At 43.4% G+C, this 16,928-nt stretch overlaps 1 protein-coding gene across 1 annotated transcript in view; it reads left to right on the plus strand.

Moving 5' to 3' along the window:
- The window catches only part of cpne4a (copine IVa), a gene marked incomplete at both ends in the record, with an annotated part of 274,780 nt that extends 260,011 nt beyond the window's left edge, over positions 1-14,769 (plus strand). The window contains one exon of the mRNA XM_079504392.1: positions 14,638-14,769. Coding sequence (XP_079360518.1) covers positions 14,638-14,769 — 132 coding nt within the window. The remainder of the gene's footprint in view (positions 1-14,637) is intronic.
- Between the last annotated feature and the right edge of the window lie 2,159 nt (positions 14,770-16,928).

A 16,928-nucleotide genomic window follows, 5' to 3' on the forward strand; every position in this document is an offset into this window, starting at 1 on the left:
CCTCGACGGAGTGGGCGGTAGAGTTTCTGCTATCTGCGCGCTGGTTGTGGTGGGCCGGTCTGGGCCAAATTCACGCGAAAATTACCGGGCCGAATTTTTGTCCCAGTCCAGCCCTAGAGAGAGAGAGAGAGAGAGAGAGAGAGAGAGAGAGAGAGAGAGAGAGAGAGAGAGAGAGAGAGAGAGAGAGAGAGTACTTTAATATACAGTTACAAATCAGTACAATTTGCAGAGAGAGAAATCTTGTTTCAATTTTGGCAATTATTTTAGAGAGAGAGAGAGAGAGAGAGGGAGAGAGAGAGAGATATCAATCTTTCGGAACCAATGCAGTAAGCAGAGCAGAGCAAAGAGTATACTTTAAAGAATATTCCAAACTCCACATACTGCTGCTGCTGGTTTGGTGATATAGAGTACAGCTCGGGAGAAAGTATGAGGCCTCTGCTGTGTCTTTCCTGTCTGCTCGCGCACAGTGAATATACATGAAAGAATAGTTCATTAAAACGTTCAGGACGGGAAACCCCTTTTGGTGTTTTAAAGCATCGTGTTATGCTTTAGCTATTGAAAAATAGCAGATCTACAAGCTCGTAGCTTGTAGATCTGCTATCTTTTTTAAATCGTGAAAATGTGGCGAAAATGTATGAGGGGGGACGACGACGACGACGACCATGGAACAATATATTTCCAGATGGGGTTCGGTGGCCAATTACATCATTTTTGGGGTCCTTGACATGAAATAGTTTGAGAACCACTGACATAGAAACATGGGTTTTCAGGAAACTGTCATGATTTAGAAGACATTTTGTAGAATCATGGTCTCAGGTCTAAAAGGGTTAAAACATCAGAGCAACTATATTTCTCTGTGTCCTCCTGCCTGGAAGCGGGAGGGAGGGAGGGAGGGAGGGAGCTCCCCAGCCCAAATCTCCTGAGAACTTTAACTCATTTAGGCTCTCAACACCGCAGATTCTACAAATGTCTTCTAAATCATGACAGTTTTCTGAAAAAAACCTATGTTTCTATGTCAGTGGTTCTCAAAGTTTTTCATGTCAAGGACCCCAAAAACTATATGTAATTGGCCGCCGACACCCATATAAAAATATGTTGTTCCAGGGACCCCCCCCCCCCCCCCCCCCCCCCGCCAGGAAGCAAAGATTTGAGTTAAAAACGTTTGCTCTGAATGAATATATAAACAAAATCTGTGCCACATTTTCACGATAAAAAAAAAATAGCAGATCTACAAGCTCGTAGCGCGGCACCTACAAGCTCGTAGCGCGGCTACGAGCTTGTAGATCTGCTATTTTTCGAAAGCTAAAGCATAACATGATGCTTAAAACACCCAGAGTGGATTAATTTTTCCACTACTCTGCCTCTCATAAATTTGCACTTGGGTCCTCTCAGCATTCTGTCACATTACGCATGTTAATGAATGCTGATTTAGGCCTATTAGTGATGTTGAGAGACTTGAGAGATTTTTGACTTAATAAGCTGTTTTTTTAACGGGGTGCTTCGTTATAATGTTTTTTATGGCGCCATACACATTATTATTGTCATCATTTTTTTGGCTATCTCTTTTAACCCATTTTGGGCGGGAACCCCTTTTGGTGTTTTAATGCATTATGTTATACTTTATCTATTGAAAAATAGCAGATCTACAAAATAGCAGATCTACAAAATAGCAGATCTCTGCCGCGCTATGAGCTTGTAGGTCTGCTATTTTTGAAAAATCCTGAAAATGTGCCTCTAAATCTTTGACTATATATTATTACAGAGTGAACATTTTAACTCAAATCTTTGCTTCTGGGGGTGGGTCCCTGGAACAACATATTTTCAGATAGGGGGGCGGAGGCATATTACATATAGTTTTTGGGGGTCCTTGACATGAAATATTGAGCACCACAGATACAGAAACATTCAGAAAACTGTCAGCATTTAGAAGACATTTTTTTAAATTTCGAAGTCAGGTCTAAACGCGTTAATAGGCCTAGTAAAGGTTGCCAATCCCCTGGACACTAAGGGTTCTTTTTTAGAGTTTGTCTCAATGGAAATAGGCTCTACGGAACATGCACGGCAGCCATATTGGAAATAAATTGGGCTCCCTTCCTTATACTTCCTTCTAGATGCTCTAATTAAGGCACTGTCCCAGTCTGGTCAAACAGAGTCATGGGGTTGCTGATATTGCGCCTGTTGGCCATTTGTTACCATTATTTTGTACTGTATAGCCTTCATTAGTATCATTGGTAACACCTTATGAAGGAAGTATAAGGATAAGTGGCCCAATTGATTTCCAGTACGGCTGCTATCTGTGCAGAGCTGCTTCTACAGATGTCATGTAGGGGATGACTTGAGTTCTGGTTTCCCACCTTGGTCGCCACAGTGCTGGATAGGTATAATTGGCTAAAGGATGGATGGAGATGCCAAATAGGAAAGAGAGTGGTCTAGTCAGACCTGTGCTAGACTCGGAAACCCAGACGTTTTTATTTCCAGGGAGTGGGTCCGAGTCCACTTCAATTCGGCATAGAGTAGCGCAAACATCACTCACTCTCTGCTGATTTCTGATCGTCTGCACCTTTGTTAAATTGACACACACACGCACACATATATACACACACACTCTCATGTCTAGCAGCTGCGCATAGTTTCTCCCTGGCGGATCCTGCCGGGAGCTGCCTATGCCATAAAAAGCATAGGTGAGTTCCAGGCTAGACCTGTGCAGTGTTTCTCTTTGTCTATTAGTTGCAATCTGGGAACCCATTTGTTTTTAGTTTTTCTTTTAAAGTAATGCCACCTGCTGTTTGCCATCTGTGTTGACTCTTGAGAGATTCATTAGTTGTTGACTGCCATTGGTGGGTTGCGTAGAACACAATAGTAACATTGCCCACCTAAAAAAACTAATATTGTTTTTGAGTATTACAAATACAAAATTCATGTATCATTTTCTGTTAATGAGACAATGATTGTTCTCGCTTATGTTCTTGTTAGGGTTTAGTACAATAGGACCCAAAAGCAGAACTCAGAACCAGCTGGATACAAACTCAGGTATTTATTCAACCTTAATTCACAAAACAGGTGAAAAAGCTAAAATAGGCTTGGGGCTGTGTTGGGTTATGTTGGGCTGGTCGGCAGGCAGGCAGCAGGCGTAGAACACTGGGGGCACAAGGAGACGAGGAATTAGAATTATGTTGATCGCATTGTCAACATAATTCAGGGCTGCAGCCTGGCCAGGCTATCAGAAATGACTTAGTTTGGACAGATGGAAAAAACTTTAGTTAAACTTGCAGAGTGACAGATTACTTTACCTGGGTTACATCTTCTGATAGTGCTGACGTGACAGAATAAGCCCATCTAGTGTTTCATTAGCGCGACGGAACGTGACAAAATAGGCTGAGTTTGTTTTGCTGCTGACACAGTGTTTCCACACGCAAAACGGCCGACAGGCGCGGACAAAATAAGCTGTCCGCAGCTTCTTTTTCCGGGTTTTTAGACAGCTGGTGGATGGAAAAGAAGCTCCACCTCCGCGGACGACTGCCGCGGAGGAGAGCGTTTCCGGGAATCTGGCCGTCGCGGCAGTCGTCCGCGGAGGTGGAGCTTCTTTTCCATCCACCAGCTGTCTAAAAACCCGGAAAAAGAAGCTGCGGACAGCTTCTTTTGTCCGCGGCTGTCGGCCGTTTTGCGTGTGGAAACACTGTGTCAGCAGCAAAACAAACTCAGCCTATTTTGTCACGTTCCGTCGCGCTAATGAAACACTAGATGGGATTATTCTGTCATGTCAGCACCAGCATCAGAATATGAATACAGTATGAACACAGTATAACACACACGTTGAAACAAGGTGGTAAAGATAACAAGGAGTGGACAGTGATGTCACTGTTATGCAACACGGGAGTAGTATGGACTTGAAGCTTGTTTATAAACCAGTCAGTCAGTGACATCACTGACGAATCCTTGGTGTTACTCTTCCTGCGCTGAAACCAGGCTTTCACCGTCGTCCTGACTCTTTTCTTTCTCTTCTTCTTCCCCCTTCATGGGCCCCTTGGGGGGCGCTGGGCCCCGGTGCATTGCACTGGTTGCACCGTCGATATATTCGCCACTGAGAAGATGACCCATAGAGCATATAAAGGATAGAGACCGAACTGGAGCGTTAGCCCCGCCCCCCCGCTATTCATTTCAGTGGAAATGAAGCACGCTTTGAAGCACCCGGAAGACTTCCGGAAGTATAATTATAACTCAATGGCTCGAGCGAGTGGAAGTTTAGCCTAACCCCGGACCTCAATTTTGAGGTCCGGGCTTTTCACGTGACGTCATGAACGTCCGTCCACTTCCATTAAGTGCTGCAATTCCACATTTCGCCAGTAGGTAGTGGCATCTTCAACGTTGGATAGCCTTACTGGGGGCTTGAGATGACCCCAAGGTGTGCATTTCCACAGGAAGCCAGTCACACGCCCATGCCAGACCATATAGGGAAAAGGAGAAAAAAACCCAGAAACACAGCAGAAAAACAGCCAGCCCATAACAGTTCTTGTGCAAGTTGTGCATTCTACAGGGGCGACTGAGGCTCAAGAGGTAGAGCAGGTCGTCCAATGATCCATGGGTCGGCGGTTCGAATCCCGGCTCCTCCTGTCTACATGTCAAAGTGTCCTTGGGCAAGACACTGAACCCCAAATTGCTCCCGATGTGCTGGTTGGCACCTTGCATGGCTTCCGCCGCAATCGGTGTATGAATGTGTGTGTGAATGGGTGAATGGAATGCACTATGTAAAGCGCCTTGGATAAAGGCGCTATATAAATGCACCATTTACCATTTACCATTTACATTGTAGCATGTTGTTGAATAATCTGCTATGTCTGTTAATGTGACAAGGCTCCTTCATACGTCCCTTAATTTCCCAGGGCTTGTTTCGGGAGTAAGGGAGTAATTATTGTCCCCCAGGGGGGAGGGACAAATTACGTTTCTGCTTCCGGCAACCTTCTGATTCCCAGACAGCCAAGCCTTTCCTTATCGCTAAGTGTTTCTATTATTTCCTTTTTTTTTTCATCTTTCCAGAATTCCTATGAGGGATTTGGTCATTGAAGGCATCATAATTGCTAACTCCCTTCCCAACACTAGATTATTTCCTAGTGTTTTTTCATGTTTGAATTTTGATCATAGAATCGGCCTGGGAGGATTACGGTTGCTTTTTATATGCAGTGGTGGAAAGTAACTAAGTACATCTACTCAAGTACTGTACTTGAGTACTTTTACTACAATTATTTGAAAACTTAGTTACTAGTTGCTTTGTAGATTTGTATTATTATTAAAAAAAACATCCATAGCCGATCTACCATAATATGGATATAGTACAATGATGTCATTGCATTGTAGTGACTCATGACTCGAGTGGACTCGGTGGGGGAGGAGTCCCGAGTCCCTTAATTGGTCCGAGACAGAGTCAAGTCCAAGTCAAATTAAAGTGTTGGACTCGAGACCGGACTCGAAACGAGTCAGTGACTGGAATACTACAACACTATACGCATATTCAGAGGAATGTGGAGCTATGCCTGATATCTGCTGTCATTCTGACAAATAGCTGTGACGTGGTTTGTCAGACGTGTGTCAATAATACAGCAGGGAAGCAAGCAATCATTGAGTCACTCATGGAATTCAGCTGAGGTCAATCGACATGTCTAATGAGGCTGCCCACTCAAACTCATCACGGCTCATCAAGGCTCATCAAGGCTTTTCACCAAGGCTAAACACCTTCTGTTTCAGTACTCTCAGTGCCAATGTCTCATTGCAGCGGCAGTGGAGTGTCTAGTCTTCAACTGTGTCACACCCAATTAACTCCTTTGTAGCCAAGACAGAGATCCCGAGATTAATTTAATAATGCACATGGGTAGCCGGGGACGAGATTCCGATATGTGCACGCGCGCAGGCCGTCTTTAGTGACATTAGCCTAACAAAACATTAATTCGAGCTCCCGCTAAACAAAACAATGATCGCATCGCTAGTAGGCCTCAGTAGACCACGGGGTATGAGTACTTTCGTTTCAGACAGAACAACACGAGCCACTCGTCCTTGCTCATGTTGCACATTTAGCTGGCACTCGCCACCTACCGCCCCCTATGGGAACGGGCGTCCGAGGAGTTAAGATACGCAGAATATGACACTGCGCAACATGAATATGGTTCTCTTTGTGAAGGCTTAGTAAGCAATAGGTGAGTTTAAGTTCCTTTCCTTTGTAGAAAAGACAACATGCAGAGTACTTCAATTTATATAGGTCCAAGGTGCAGTGTTCCATTGAACAATTAAAAAGCCTATAGTGGCCTGGGCCATTGCTCAGTGGTCCAGGCACCTTGGCTGGTAATCCATTTGTCTGGCAGTGTGCCGCGGGTTCGACTCCCGATCCCGACGGCCATTACTGCATGTCTTCCCCCCATCTCTCTCCCCATTTCCTGTCAGCCTACTGTCTGTCCCTCCATAAAAAATATAAAATAAAGGCGAAAGCCAAAAAAAAAAAAAAAAAAAGCCTATAGTACAGCAAAGAATGAACAAAACAATGCACGATGGCGCAGTCGGTAGCACTGTCGCTTCACTGCTAGAAGGTCTCGGGTTCGATTCCCGCTGGGGACGGGGGCTGGGGGCGTGTTCTCTCCTCCACGTCATCAGCGCCCATAACCTATAGGTGGGGTTGTCGAAAGGGCTTTACAGTGAAGCGGTGGCCAAACGGATTGCGGAGCGTTCTTGATACCGGAAGGTCGCCAGTTCGAATCAGCGGTCCGACACGTTACAATTACCACCGCTGAAGTGCCCTTGAGCAAGGCATTGAACCACTACCATGAAATGTTCTATGAGCAGGGCCTGGCTGGAAACAAGTTCTTGAGCTTAGCCAAGATACCCTGGGTAAATATAGTAACTTTGCTTTGCTTTGTGGATGTGCATGTTCTCCCCGTGTCCCCTGGGTAGCTGCTAGGGGTGTAACGATATAGTAACTGCATCGAAAAATCGATTTTAATTTCAAGAAGCGAAGTATGTCGAAATTAAAACAGCAACATTGACTATGTATCGTATTGTATCGTTTTGCAATGGAAATAATCGGTATCGAATCGTTTTGCTATGCAAATAACCGATTGTATCATTTTGGTGTGTGGTATTTAGCAATTTTTGGAAAGGAGGAAAATGAAAAAGAGGGGTTTAATTAGGCCTACTTAATTTGAAAAAATGTCAATGTATTTTAAATAGTTACTGTATTGAATTCAAATCATTGAATCGTATGGTATCGGATCGCCATAATGAACCAATATTGTCCATGTATCGTATCGTCAACCATGTATCGTATCACTGTTAAAATGTTACAGCCCTAGTAGCTGCCCTCACATAAAGACATGCAGACATGTGCTATACGTCCTAACGGGGAAACTCCCCCCCTGTCAGGTGATAAGAAGCACCCTTCTTCATGCACTCCTCATGCATTGAAGGAAGCATGAGCTCAGTTCTGGGCTCTCCCCAGGTTGGCAGAGGGAGAGTATACATATAGCGCTCAGGATGACAGCTTATAGACAATTGGCACCGGCTGAAAGATGTGTCACAAAAAAAAGGTGTGATAAAATGCCCACAGGCCTGTATTTATCTACTGACTGACAGCTCGATGTGGCCATACTATTAGACGTGTGTGTCCCCTGTGGACAACCCTGTCCTAAACTCACCCATCATCTCCAATTACGACGGTTGAGTCAGAGGATGGATGTGTTAATCCATTCTGGACGGGAACCCGGCCCTTTTGGTGTTGAAAGCATTGCGTTATGCTTTAGCTATTGAAAAATATCAGATCTACAAGCTCATAGCGCGCCACCGAGTGGCGCACTACAAGCTTGTAGGTCTGATATTGTTGAAAAGTTGTGAAAATGTGGTGCAAATCTTTGAATATATATTCTTTCAAAACGGTTTTAACTCAAATATTTGCTCCTGGGGGGGGGGGTCCCTGGAACAACATGGTTGAGAACCACTGATATAGAAACATGAGGTCTTTCTGAAAATTGTCATGATTTAGAAGACTTTTTTTTTTTTCAACGTCAGGCCTAAATGTGTTAACCCTGTAAGACCCGGATACATTTCTACTTGCAAAAAAGAGATTTCAACCTTACTACTACTTTGTACTACTAGGACTTATGTTAAAAAAATATGTTAAAAATGAAAAGTTTATGCACATTTATAATAATTATTAAAATAATAATAATAAATTAATAATTTACATTCGGTGGATATCTTTCACAATAATACATGATACATGTTCTAGACATTCTAATGATCACACAAATATATGTATTACATGCATTTTAGTTAGATTCAAGGTCATAGGTCAATTTTGATTAGTCCAGAGATTTTGAAGTTGTGTAAATTTGTGCCTCTGTGGGGGGTATTTATATGCAAATATCATGACCAATGGCATTGCAAGACTAAACAATGAACATCAATGATGATGTTTAGGTGAAAAAAGAATAGAAAAAAAAAAATTAAGTGATTAATTAAAATAAAAATGTTACCGAGAAGCATCGTTGGGTCTTACCGGGAATTAATCTGCCGTCTCTGGCTCTGTGACAGTAGTGCTATGGTTCAGCAGTATTCATCTGGTAATCAAGATAGACACGATTCTTCTTTGTCTACAGACAATGTTGCAGACAATGTTTTGGTTGAACTGAGTGCAGGTTTTTCATTCTCGGTGCTCCGGATTAGATGTGACAAGTCGTGGGCCTCTTGAGGTCTATAGGCATATAAATTCCAACTTGATTCAATTATTTATTTCTTCGGCCTAGTATCCGATGTTCCAGACACTTCACACATTTCGAATTGGAGACATGTTTGGAGGGTATAGGCAGGGAACCAGTGTGTGTGTGTGTGTGTGTGTGTGTGTGTGCGTGCGTGCGTGCGTGCCTGCGTGCGTGCGTGCGCGCACACGTCCTTAGTTTAGACTAGTCATTGGTTAGAGTCACACTCTGATACAGCAGGACATGGAGAGGCTAACCATAGTTGTTACAGCTCAGTAGAGTTTCATTTCCCTTACCAAGTGAGGAATATAGTCTACTTACACACGATAGTCAAAGCAAAGAGATGCAAAGTGTCAGATTTCATGATGGCTACATGTCAATTTGCCATTTTGGATATTTTTGATAAAATAATGATTTTTAACTATTTTCGAGTGGTTTATTGGGTCTTTTTTCCACATCTCATACCAAACGTCTTGTAGCCTACAACTGTAATACAAATAAAGTCAAGTAGTGTAAGTCAACCCTTGTGAGCTGCAACTGGCCGCGGCCCTCATCAAGTCACCTTTCGCGCAATGTGGCCCTTGCCCCAAAATGAGTTTGACACCCCTGGGTTAGACATAAGGTTGGTGAGGGGTGCGTTAAGGGTTGGGAGAGGGTTAAGGTTATAGGTTCAGGTGTGCTGCCCCGTGGGAGGTTAGGGTTAGGGTGAGGGTTTGAGATAGTTGGTAGGACTAATGACTGGTCTAAACTAAGTACTGTGCAATGTGCGCATATTATGTGTGTGGGCAGAGATAACTCGTGAGATGGCACTGGCTCGAATGCACCACAGAGTAGGACACCGGATCGTCAAAACGTTTGGATGATTCTCTGATAACAACAGACACTCCTTGAACGAAGTTTAATGTGTCAGCGACTAGTCTCACTTCCCTCGAGAGACCTCCTGGAGAACAAGGTCCAATGCGTGGTTACTGCAATGAACATATAAGGACCCTGGGCTCTCTGTTTTGAGTTGTGCTTGGACACCGCGGAATCACCCAGACATGTTAGCTGCACCGTCAAAACAATATCCTTGCAAACGTTCAAGAGGCAAATTAAAACGTTGAAAGATGTCTTTGATGCATAAAAACTGCTGTTGAGTCAGGTGCACTGTAGAACCCGAGAAAGATGTTGTGTGCTGTAAAACTTGTATCCACAAACTGTAAACAGCATGAGAATTGCTCACTTGCACTGATGTCGGTCGTTCCAACCGCTGTAAGTCCATGTGCAAACATTTGAAGGATCTCGTTTTGTATAGTGTCCGACATCCAGTTGTCTCTATACGTGAAAGCCATTCTCTTGCTTTTGGTAAAGAATCCGTTCTCTGGCCTGGGCCGTGCATAGCTCAGTGGTCCAGGCACTGATAATCCAGTCTGGTAGTCCAGTCTGGCAGTGTGCCGTGGGTTCGACTCCCGATGGCCTTTACTGCATGATGTCACTCCCCCATTTCTCTCCCCATTTTCCTGTCAGCCTACTGTCTGTCCCTCTATGAAAAAATATAAAATAAAGGCGGAAGCCACAAAAATCCGTTCTCTCCACCATAAACTGCCAAAGTGTGACATCGCGGTGCTCATGCCCTCTGAGTGGCATTCCCCGACGACCCAGGAATTTAATCGATCTGAATAAGTTCCAATACTGTCCTGGCAGTCAGTTGATCTCTGGCTACAGCTTCAGACAGCAAAAGCATCGGTTGGAACTTGTTTTAGCAAAGCTAACGCACGGGTTGAATCCAAATGCAACTCAGACAACTCGTGGTGAGCAAACTTTTCTCTTGCTTTCTTCCCAGTTGTTAAATCCTCCCTTGGCGAACGAACTGCCACATGGTGTCATCATGACACTGCAATAATCCCTTTGTCACGGCTTTGTTGCAAGCATAATGCAACCAGCGCCATTGCTCAAATAACCAGCTTCGTGTATTTTCACACACAACTGACCACTAAAACTCACTAAAGTGGAGAGAAATGAACTATCTAGACTGAAGCAAACTGTAGAGTCAAAACCTTACATCAGATCGAAGAAACGCAGGCAGAGAGGTGAACTGGAGATCATCAGAGTAGTATTTATTGCAGAAGTACAAATACAACAGAGCTTCGCCTTAGACCCTGAGCCTGGAGCCCAGGGCCCCTGTTCTGACCACCGGAGCGGCCAGCCTAAGACTGAACCTTTTCATTGACAACATGACATGATATATAGTACAGAGTTGAATTCTAGGTGTGGTTAAGATTTACATACAACATCAACATATTGCAGAGAGATAGCCAAGTGGTCTCTCACTGTGTGTTTTGATTCACACCTGAGACCAAGCTTCAAACAGTATAGAACAAAGCCTAGCCACAGGGTACTTCACTGAGAACCTCCGAGGTGATTGCTCTCAGAGACCAAGCTATTCTGACCAGACAATGTGTCTCCACACAAAATCTCCTTAGCAGTACCAAAATGTATAGTGTAATTATTGCAAATATAGCATTATGGCTTATGGACTATACTTACGATTCCATATTTCCTTGCACAAACTTTCTGCCGGGAGACGTAATGTTTGGTTGAAAGGCTTCGTCATGCACGGTATAGTGTCAACACTAGATTGTTTATTGTGTACAGACGCCTCTGCTGAACTTGCTCCTTTGTCCTCCACCTCCTGCTCCCCCTCGTCAGTGCTGTTAGGGCCGATTCATACTCCTATTTTACCGCTGTTTCGGTGCTGTAGTGCCGAAATTATTTCGGCTCGTCAGAAATTTTCAGTAGCACCGAAGAGCCGAATTTAGGACGGTACCCCCCCCCCCCCCCCCCCCCCACCGAACCTCAAATGACGTCACATTGTAGGCTCTACAGCGCCTTTATTCGGCTCTAAAATAGGAGTATGAATCGCGCCTTAGTCGCTGCTGTGTTGTTATTATTTTCATCTCCTCCTCCCGTGTCTTCCGACTCCGACTCCGGGTCAATTAAAATGACGCCGCCGCCGCCGGTCTGTCTGTCTTTGATTTCTTTGAGGTACCGCTCGATTGATTGAAAACTTTATTTCAGACACAATGGGTCCATATACAAACAACAGCGGAAAACAAGACACAGTAAAAACAAAACTTGTCAATTAAAAACATATAAACATTGCCTCCAGTGTTTCCAGAAACATGAGGAAAAGATTGTATCACTCTGTGTGATCTCTGTTAAGGCCATAATTAATACATTATTTGATTCCTTCAGTCTACACATGAATCTAAACATAAAATTCCACAGTACAGCATGAAAGGTGGGTACATTACTGGCCACGAACATTTCACTTGCACTGGTCCATCTTGGGAGTTTCAGGAAGATTCGAAAAGCATCATCATATGCCACCTGAAGTTTTTTCATTTTCGCTTTGCTATAGAGCGTCGCAGTCCCGCCCCCTACCATGGCCCAGGAAATGATTCTCCGTTCATTTTCCTCATAGACATTTCAGAAAGTATTTATTTAAAGACGTTTACGCCGCGGACAAAGCCAACTCGAGTCGTGACAAATCATGACAACAAACACAATTTTTTGGGCCGAACAAATAATTAGAAAGAAGAAAAAAACGGCAGGTTACAACACTTTTTTTGTTGTTTTTCTTCTTTGTAATTATGTAGTCATGTTACATTACATTAAAATGGCCAGTCTACAAGCTCACAATGTGTCAATGTAGATTGGCTAGTTGAACTATTCAAAAATGTTTTTCAAAATAGTAAAAAAAGGCAAAGAAGTTTAGGGTTAACACTAGCGCGTCGGAGCGGTCAGGCTGACCGATTTTGAAATTTTGAAGTGGATTTTCTTTGCCCATGAAGTCCTGAGAAAGTTCCCCTTGCATGACTTTTTCTAAATGTTCGATTCAAACCATCTCTGTTTTTTTTTTCATCTGAAACGTTTTGGAAATATGATTTTAGACATAATTCTACTAAAATGTCTGCTCTTTTGCGGTCCGTGGGACCGCTCTTAGAGCCCTCACCCTTTCTCCCCCACAAGCCGTGCTGTTCACACCTTCCTCCCGGCTGGAGACGGGCATTGTTCAAGCTAATGTGTCATTTGCATTCCAACCTACATGTGGAAGTCCACATGTAGGCAAACTTACATTACAAACTTACATAAACTAAATGTTGTTTTAGATGTTATATTTCTTATATGCGGTTTGCAGAAATAACGATGTCTGACTTTATTTCTCGAAACGGAAAAAGAAATATGTTGACTATACACACCATCTTTAGCATAATTATGTTGGAATAATAAAGTTTATAGCATTGTGACTATGTCGCGCATATTCATTTCATATATCAGCGCATCAAAAATATTTTTACTTTATTTTTCGGAGGGCACGCTAAACGAACAGTGTAAAAATGACATGAATCAATGACATGAATCATTCCAACGCGATAGACCTCCTTCCCTATAATGTATCCCCTCTATATAAAAATGACAATATATAACGCTAATGTCGTATTTATTTTATTGTCTCAATACAAAGATGGACAGTGTAATTGCTGCGCAAGGGTAATTAATTATAGTGACATGTGAGCGCTATATTGAATATATAGCGCTCAGATCGTCACTATAATTATAGTTTCTGAAATGAAAAAGAAAATATGGTGTGTTGACTGACTGGCGTATTGTTTCCACCTATATCTATTGAGCATAGCTAAATAAATACATGTTGACTATACACGCCATCTTTAGCATAATTATATGGGATAATAAAGTTTATAGCATTGTGACTGAGCTGTGCATGACATTTCCTGTTGGCTGTTTTCAATGAAATGACTTGTGTATAATATGAATAAATGCTACATCCTACATTTAGCTAGCGCTATATTGAATATATAGCGCTCACATCGTCACTATAATTATAGTTTGGTAAACTGAAATGAAAAAGAAAATAACTTTTCTGCACGCGACCAGTGGAACTGATTTCCACGCATCACGGCTCTCTTTTTTCTCTCTCCCTCCCTCTCTCGTGGAGAGGGAGAAAATATCCAAGTAACTGACGGTGAGGTATGCGGAAGTGCATTTTAGATAACGCTGTAGCACTATTTGTGGCGGTGATGCGTCACATGACTTGATCTATCCTATGGTGTATATATAAACCGTGCTGCTGCTACGGATCTCTCTGCTGGCACAATAAATCAAATATATATAAATGACATCGATCATAGGCGGCGGCTAGGCCAGGCTTAGCCTTCCCAACAATTATGCTGGGTATTTTTAAAATATATATAGGCTAATATGTGGCTAGCCGGCCGCTCCCAAACTCCCAACTCCTTTGTCTGTAGCCTAAACTTTTCTGATTTGCACGCACGCACGCACAGCTGTCGCGCATATTCATTTCATATATCAGCGCATCAAAAATATGGTGAAATATGGTGTGTTGACTGACTGGCGTATTGTTTCCACCTATCTATTGAGCATAGCTAAATAAATACATGTTGAAAAATAACTTTGAGTTGTCCTGTCGAGTTGAAACGCTGCCTTGAATTAGTTGGAATGTGACATTTAGAAGACAATGGCAAGTCGTCAACCCCCCGCCACGGGGGGAGAGGTGTGAAGAGATGCAGGGAGAGAGTGGCCAATGGAATTGCACGAAAAACACCGGTCAGCCTGACCGTTAGCCGTCATAGTAGTAGTGATTTTAATTCAGACATGCTAGTGTTAAGGGGTTTAGCGGTGACGGAAATGGAGCCCGTACATCTTTTTTGGGAGCGTTCTACCCATTGCTGGCTGTCTGAATACCCCAAAAACAAAAGGTCACAAAAATGTTGACATATTGCTTATAGCAGCTTTTTGTGAGAAGAGCAGATTAGTACATTATTTAACAATGATTTAACTCTTCTCTATCCCACCCCCATCCCCTCCCCCTCCCCCACTGCAGGCATCACCAGCTGCTCTAGCGAAGACCGTCCTGGCCGAGGTGCCCAACCAGGTGGTGGACTACTACAACAGTAAGGGCATCAAGCCCAAGGTTCCCAGTGAATACCAGTCCTCCCTGTCCTTTGGCCACTGACTGGCCCCCCCTCGAAGACTCCTGAATGACCCCCCCCCCCCCTAAGCTGACCTTATGGACACGGAAACACACAGCCTGACCCCTAGCTGCTGCTGGGAGTGCGGCTCGCTCGAGGTCTCTGTGGACTTTGAAGGAAAATGTTTACTGTTTCTCTCCCCTGTTAGTTTTTGGAACTTTTGATTTATTCGCTGTTGTGCATGCGGGAAGCCCGCTAGGGGCTTGAAACTCACAAAGCGAACGTTACCGTTCAGAACTCTGTACAGTACAGCGGCATGGATGTAAGAATTGTAAGCACACACATCCACGCGGACACACACAACACCGCACGACTATACTCGACGACTACACACTGGCGCAACATGGCTGTCATAATTTATGACCAAACATAGACTCACAATACGTTGGTCTTGAAAGTCTTGAAACGCTTAAGGCAATCTCTCTTAAAACTGAGTGGAAACAATATAGAGAGATAAGAAAATATGAACATTTGCGGAACCAATATCACGGTAAGTCTTTATATTAGGGTCGTCCTTCATATTGCGGCAGTGGCATGATTAGTTTTAAAAGCACCGGTCCTAGGTTTGTTAGCAGCCGTTCCATCGCCGCTTCCATACCATTCATTTAGAGTCCCCAGACGTATAGGCAAGGGGAGATCTCCGATCTCCTGGCAATGTGAGGCTAGCTAGACCAAACGTGGCTCTGCACGATACAAATCCTCATTGTTGATGATGGACCCTTACAGTCCAGTTCTCTTGGTCTGTTCCTCGCTGACATCTATAGATACCTTTCAAAACCTGTCAGGCGAAAGGTACCTCTGGAAGCCACACCTCTGATGTGTCAATTTGGTTACATTTGTATACTCTGACAAATGTTACAAATGGATTTATGAACACTGGGAATTTTACGTTGCATATTGTCACGTCTTTAATTACACGCACTGCGTGAAAAGAGGAGTTAACGGGCAATTATGGGCACTGTATTTTGCCCGTAAACCTCAAGTTTAGCGGGCATATACAGTTAATATACGGTAATATACAGGTGTGATGGTACAATTCGGGAGTTTACCGGAGTTTGTTGGAGAGTTTAACGGGAGTTTCCTGTAATATACCAATCCGTATTCCATGCTTTTTGCGCAGTGACGATGGCAATGCAACGCTTTACCTCCTCGTGTCATTATTGCCTACAATCTTATTTCTGCAGAGAGATGGACAGAGAGATTGATTATTTTCTTTCAATATCTAGACACAGGTTTGCGCACGTACCTAGCAAAGAACGTACACAACACAACACAGAATAATACAGGGCGCTACACAATGAGACAAGACAACGAGATGACGCGACATGCAAACAGAACGAGACAACACATCAAGACAACTTAGGACATAAACAACGAACTAGACAAACAACAGCGACACAACTGGAGAGAACTCAAGGCGAGACAGCATGAGATAACTCGAGCTAAAACAACGAGACAATGACACGAGATGACCCACCGGGACCAGATATCAAGATAGCACAACGACACAAGATAACACGAGATAGCACAATAGCACAATATAACGATATAACGATGACACATGTCCCGCGATAACCTCGACACAAGACACAATGCAACAAGATAACACAGCAAAACGGCACAATTATACGACATAATGAGATGACAACATAACGAGACAGCACAAATCTCCGCTTCCTCCCCCCGCCGGCGAGCATGATACTCGGGGAACTGCCAACCATCAATGAAGGAATGTATGACCCTTGACCCCGTCTCCCCCTGTAACCCCTCCCCCCCCCCGCCCCCTGTTCCCTTTTTCCTGTTTCCTGCACTCTGAGTTTGTTTTTATATAAGAGTTTGTTGAGATTTTGCTAAATTTCGTATAAAGTTCGTACGTTGTTTAAAAGAAGAAAAAAAAAAAAGAAGCATTTTGGATTCTTCCGACGACGCTGATGTAGCCAGCTGCCTTTGTAGAGTCATCTGCACTAGTGATGCACGGCTCCTATGTAGACACCGTCCTGCACAAACACACGTTTAACCCTGTAAGACCCAACGATGCTTCTCTGTGACTCTGTTTATTTTAATTAATTACTTAATTAAAAAAAAAAAATCCGTTATTTTTTCACCTAAACATCATCATTGATGTTCATTGTTTAGTCTTGGG

This window comes from Electrona antarctica, assembly GCF_951216825.1.
Source record: "Electrona antarctica genome assembly, chromosome: 6".
In the NCBI taxonomy this organism is placed as follows: Eukaryota; Metazoa; Chordata; class Actinopteri; order Myctophiformes; family Myctophidae; genus Electrona; species Electrona antarctica.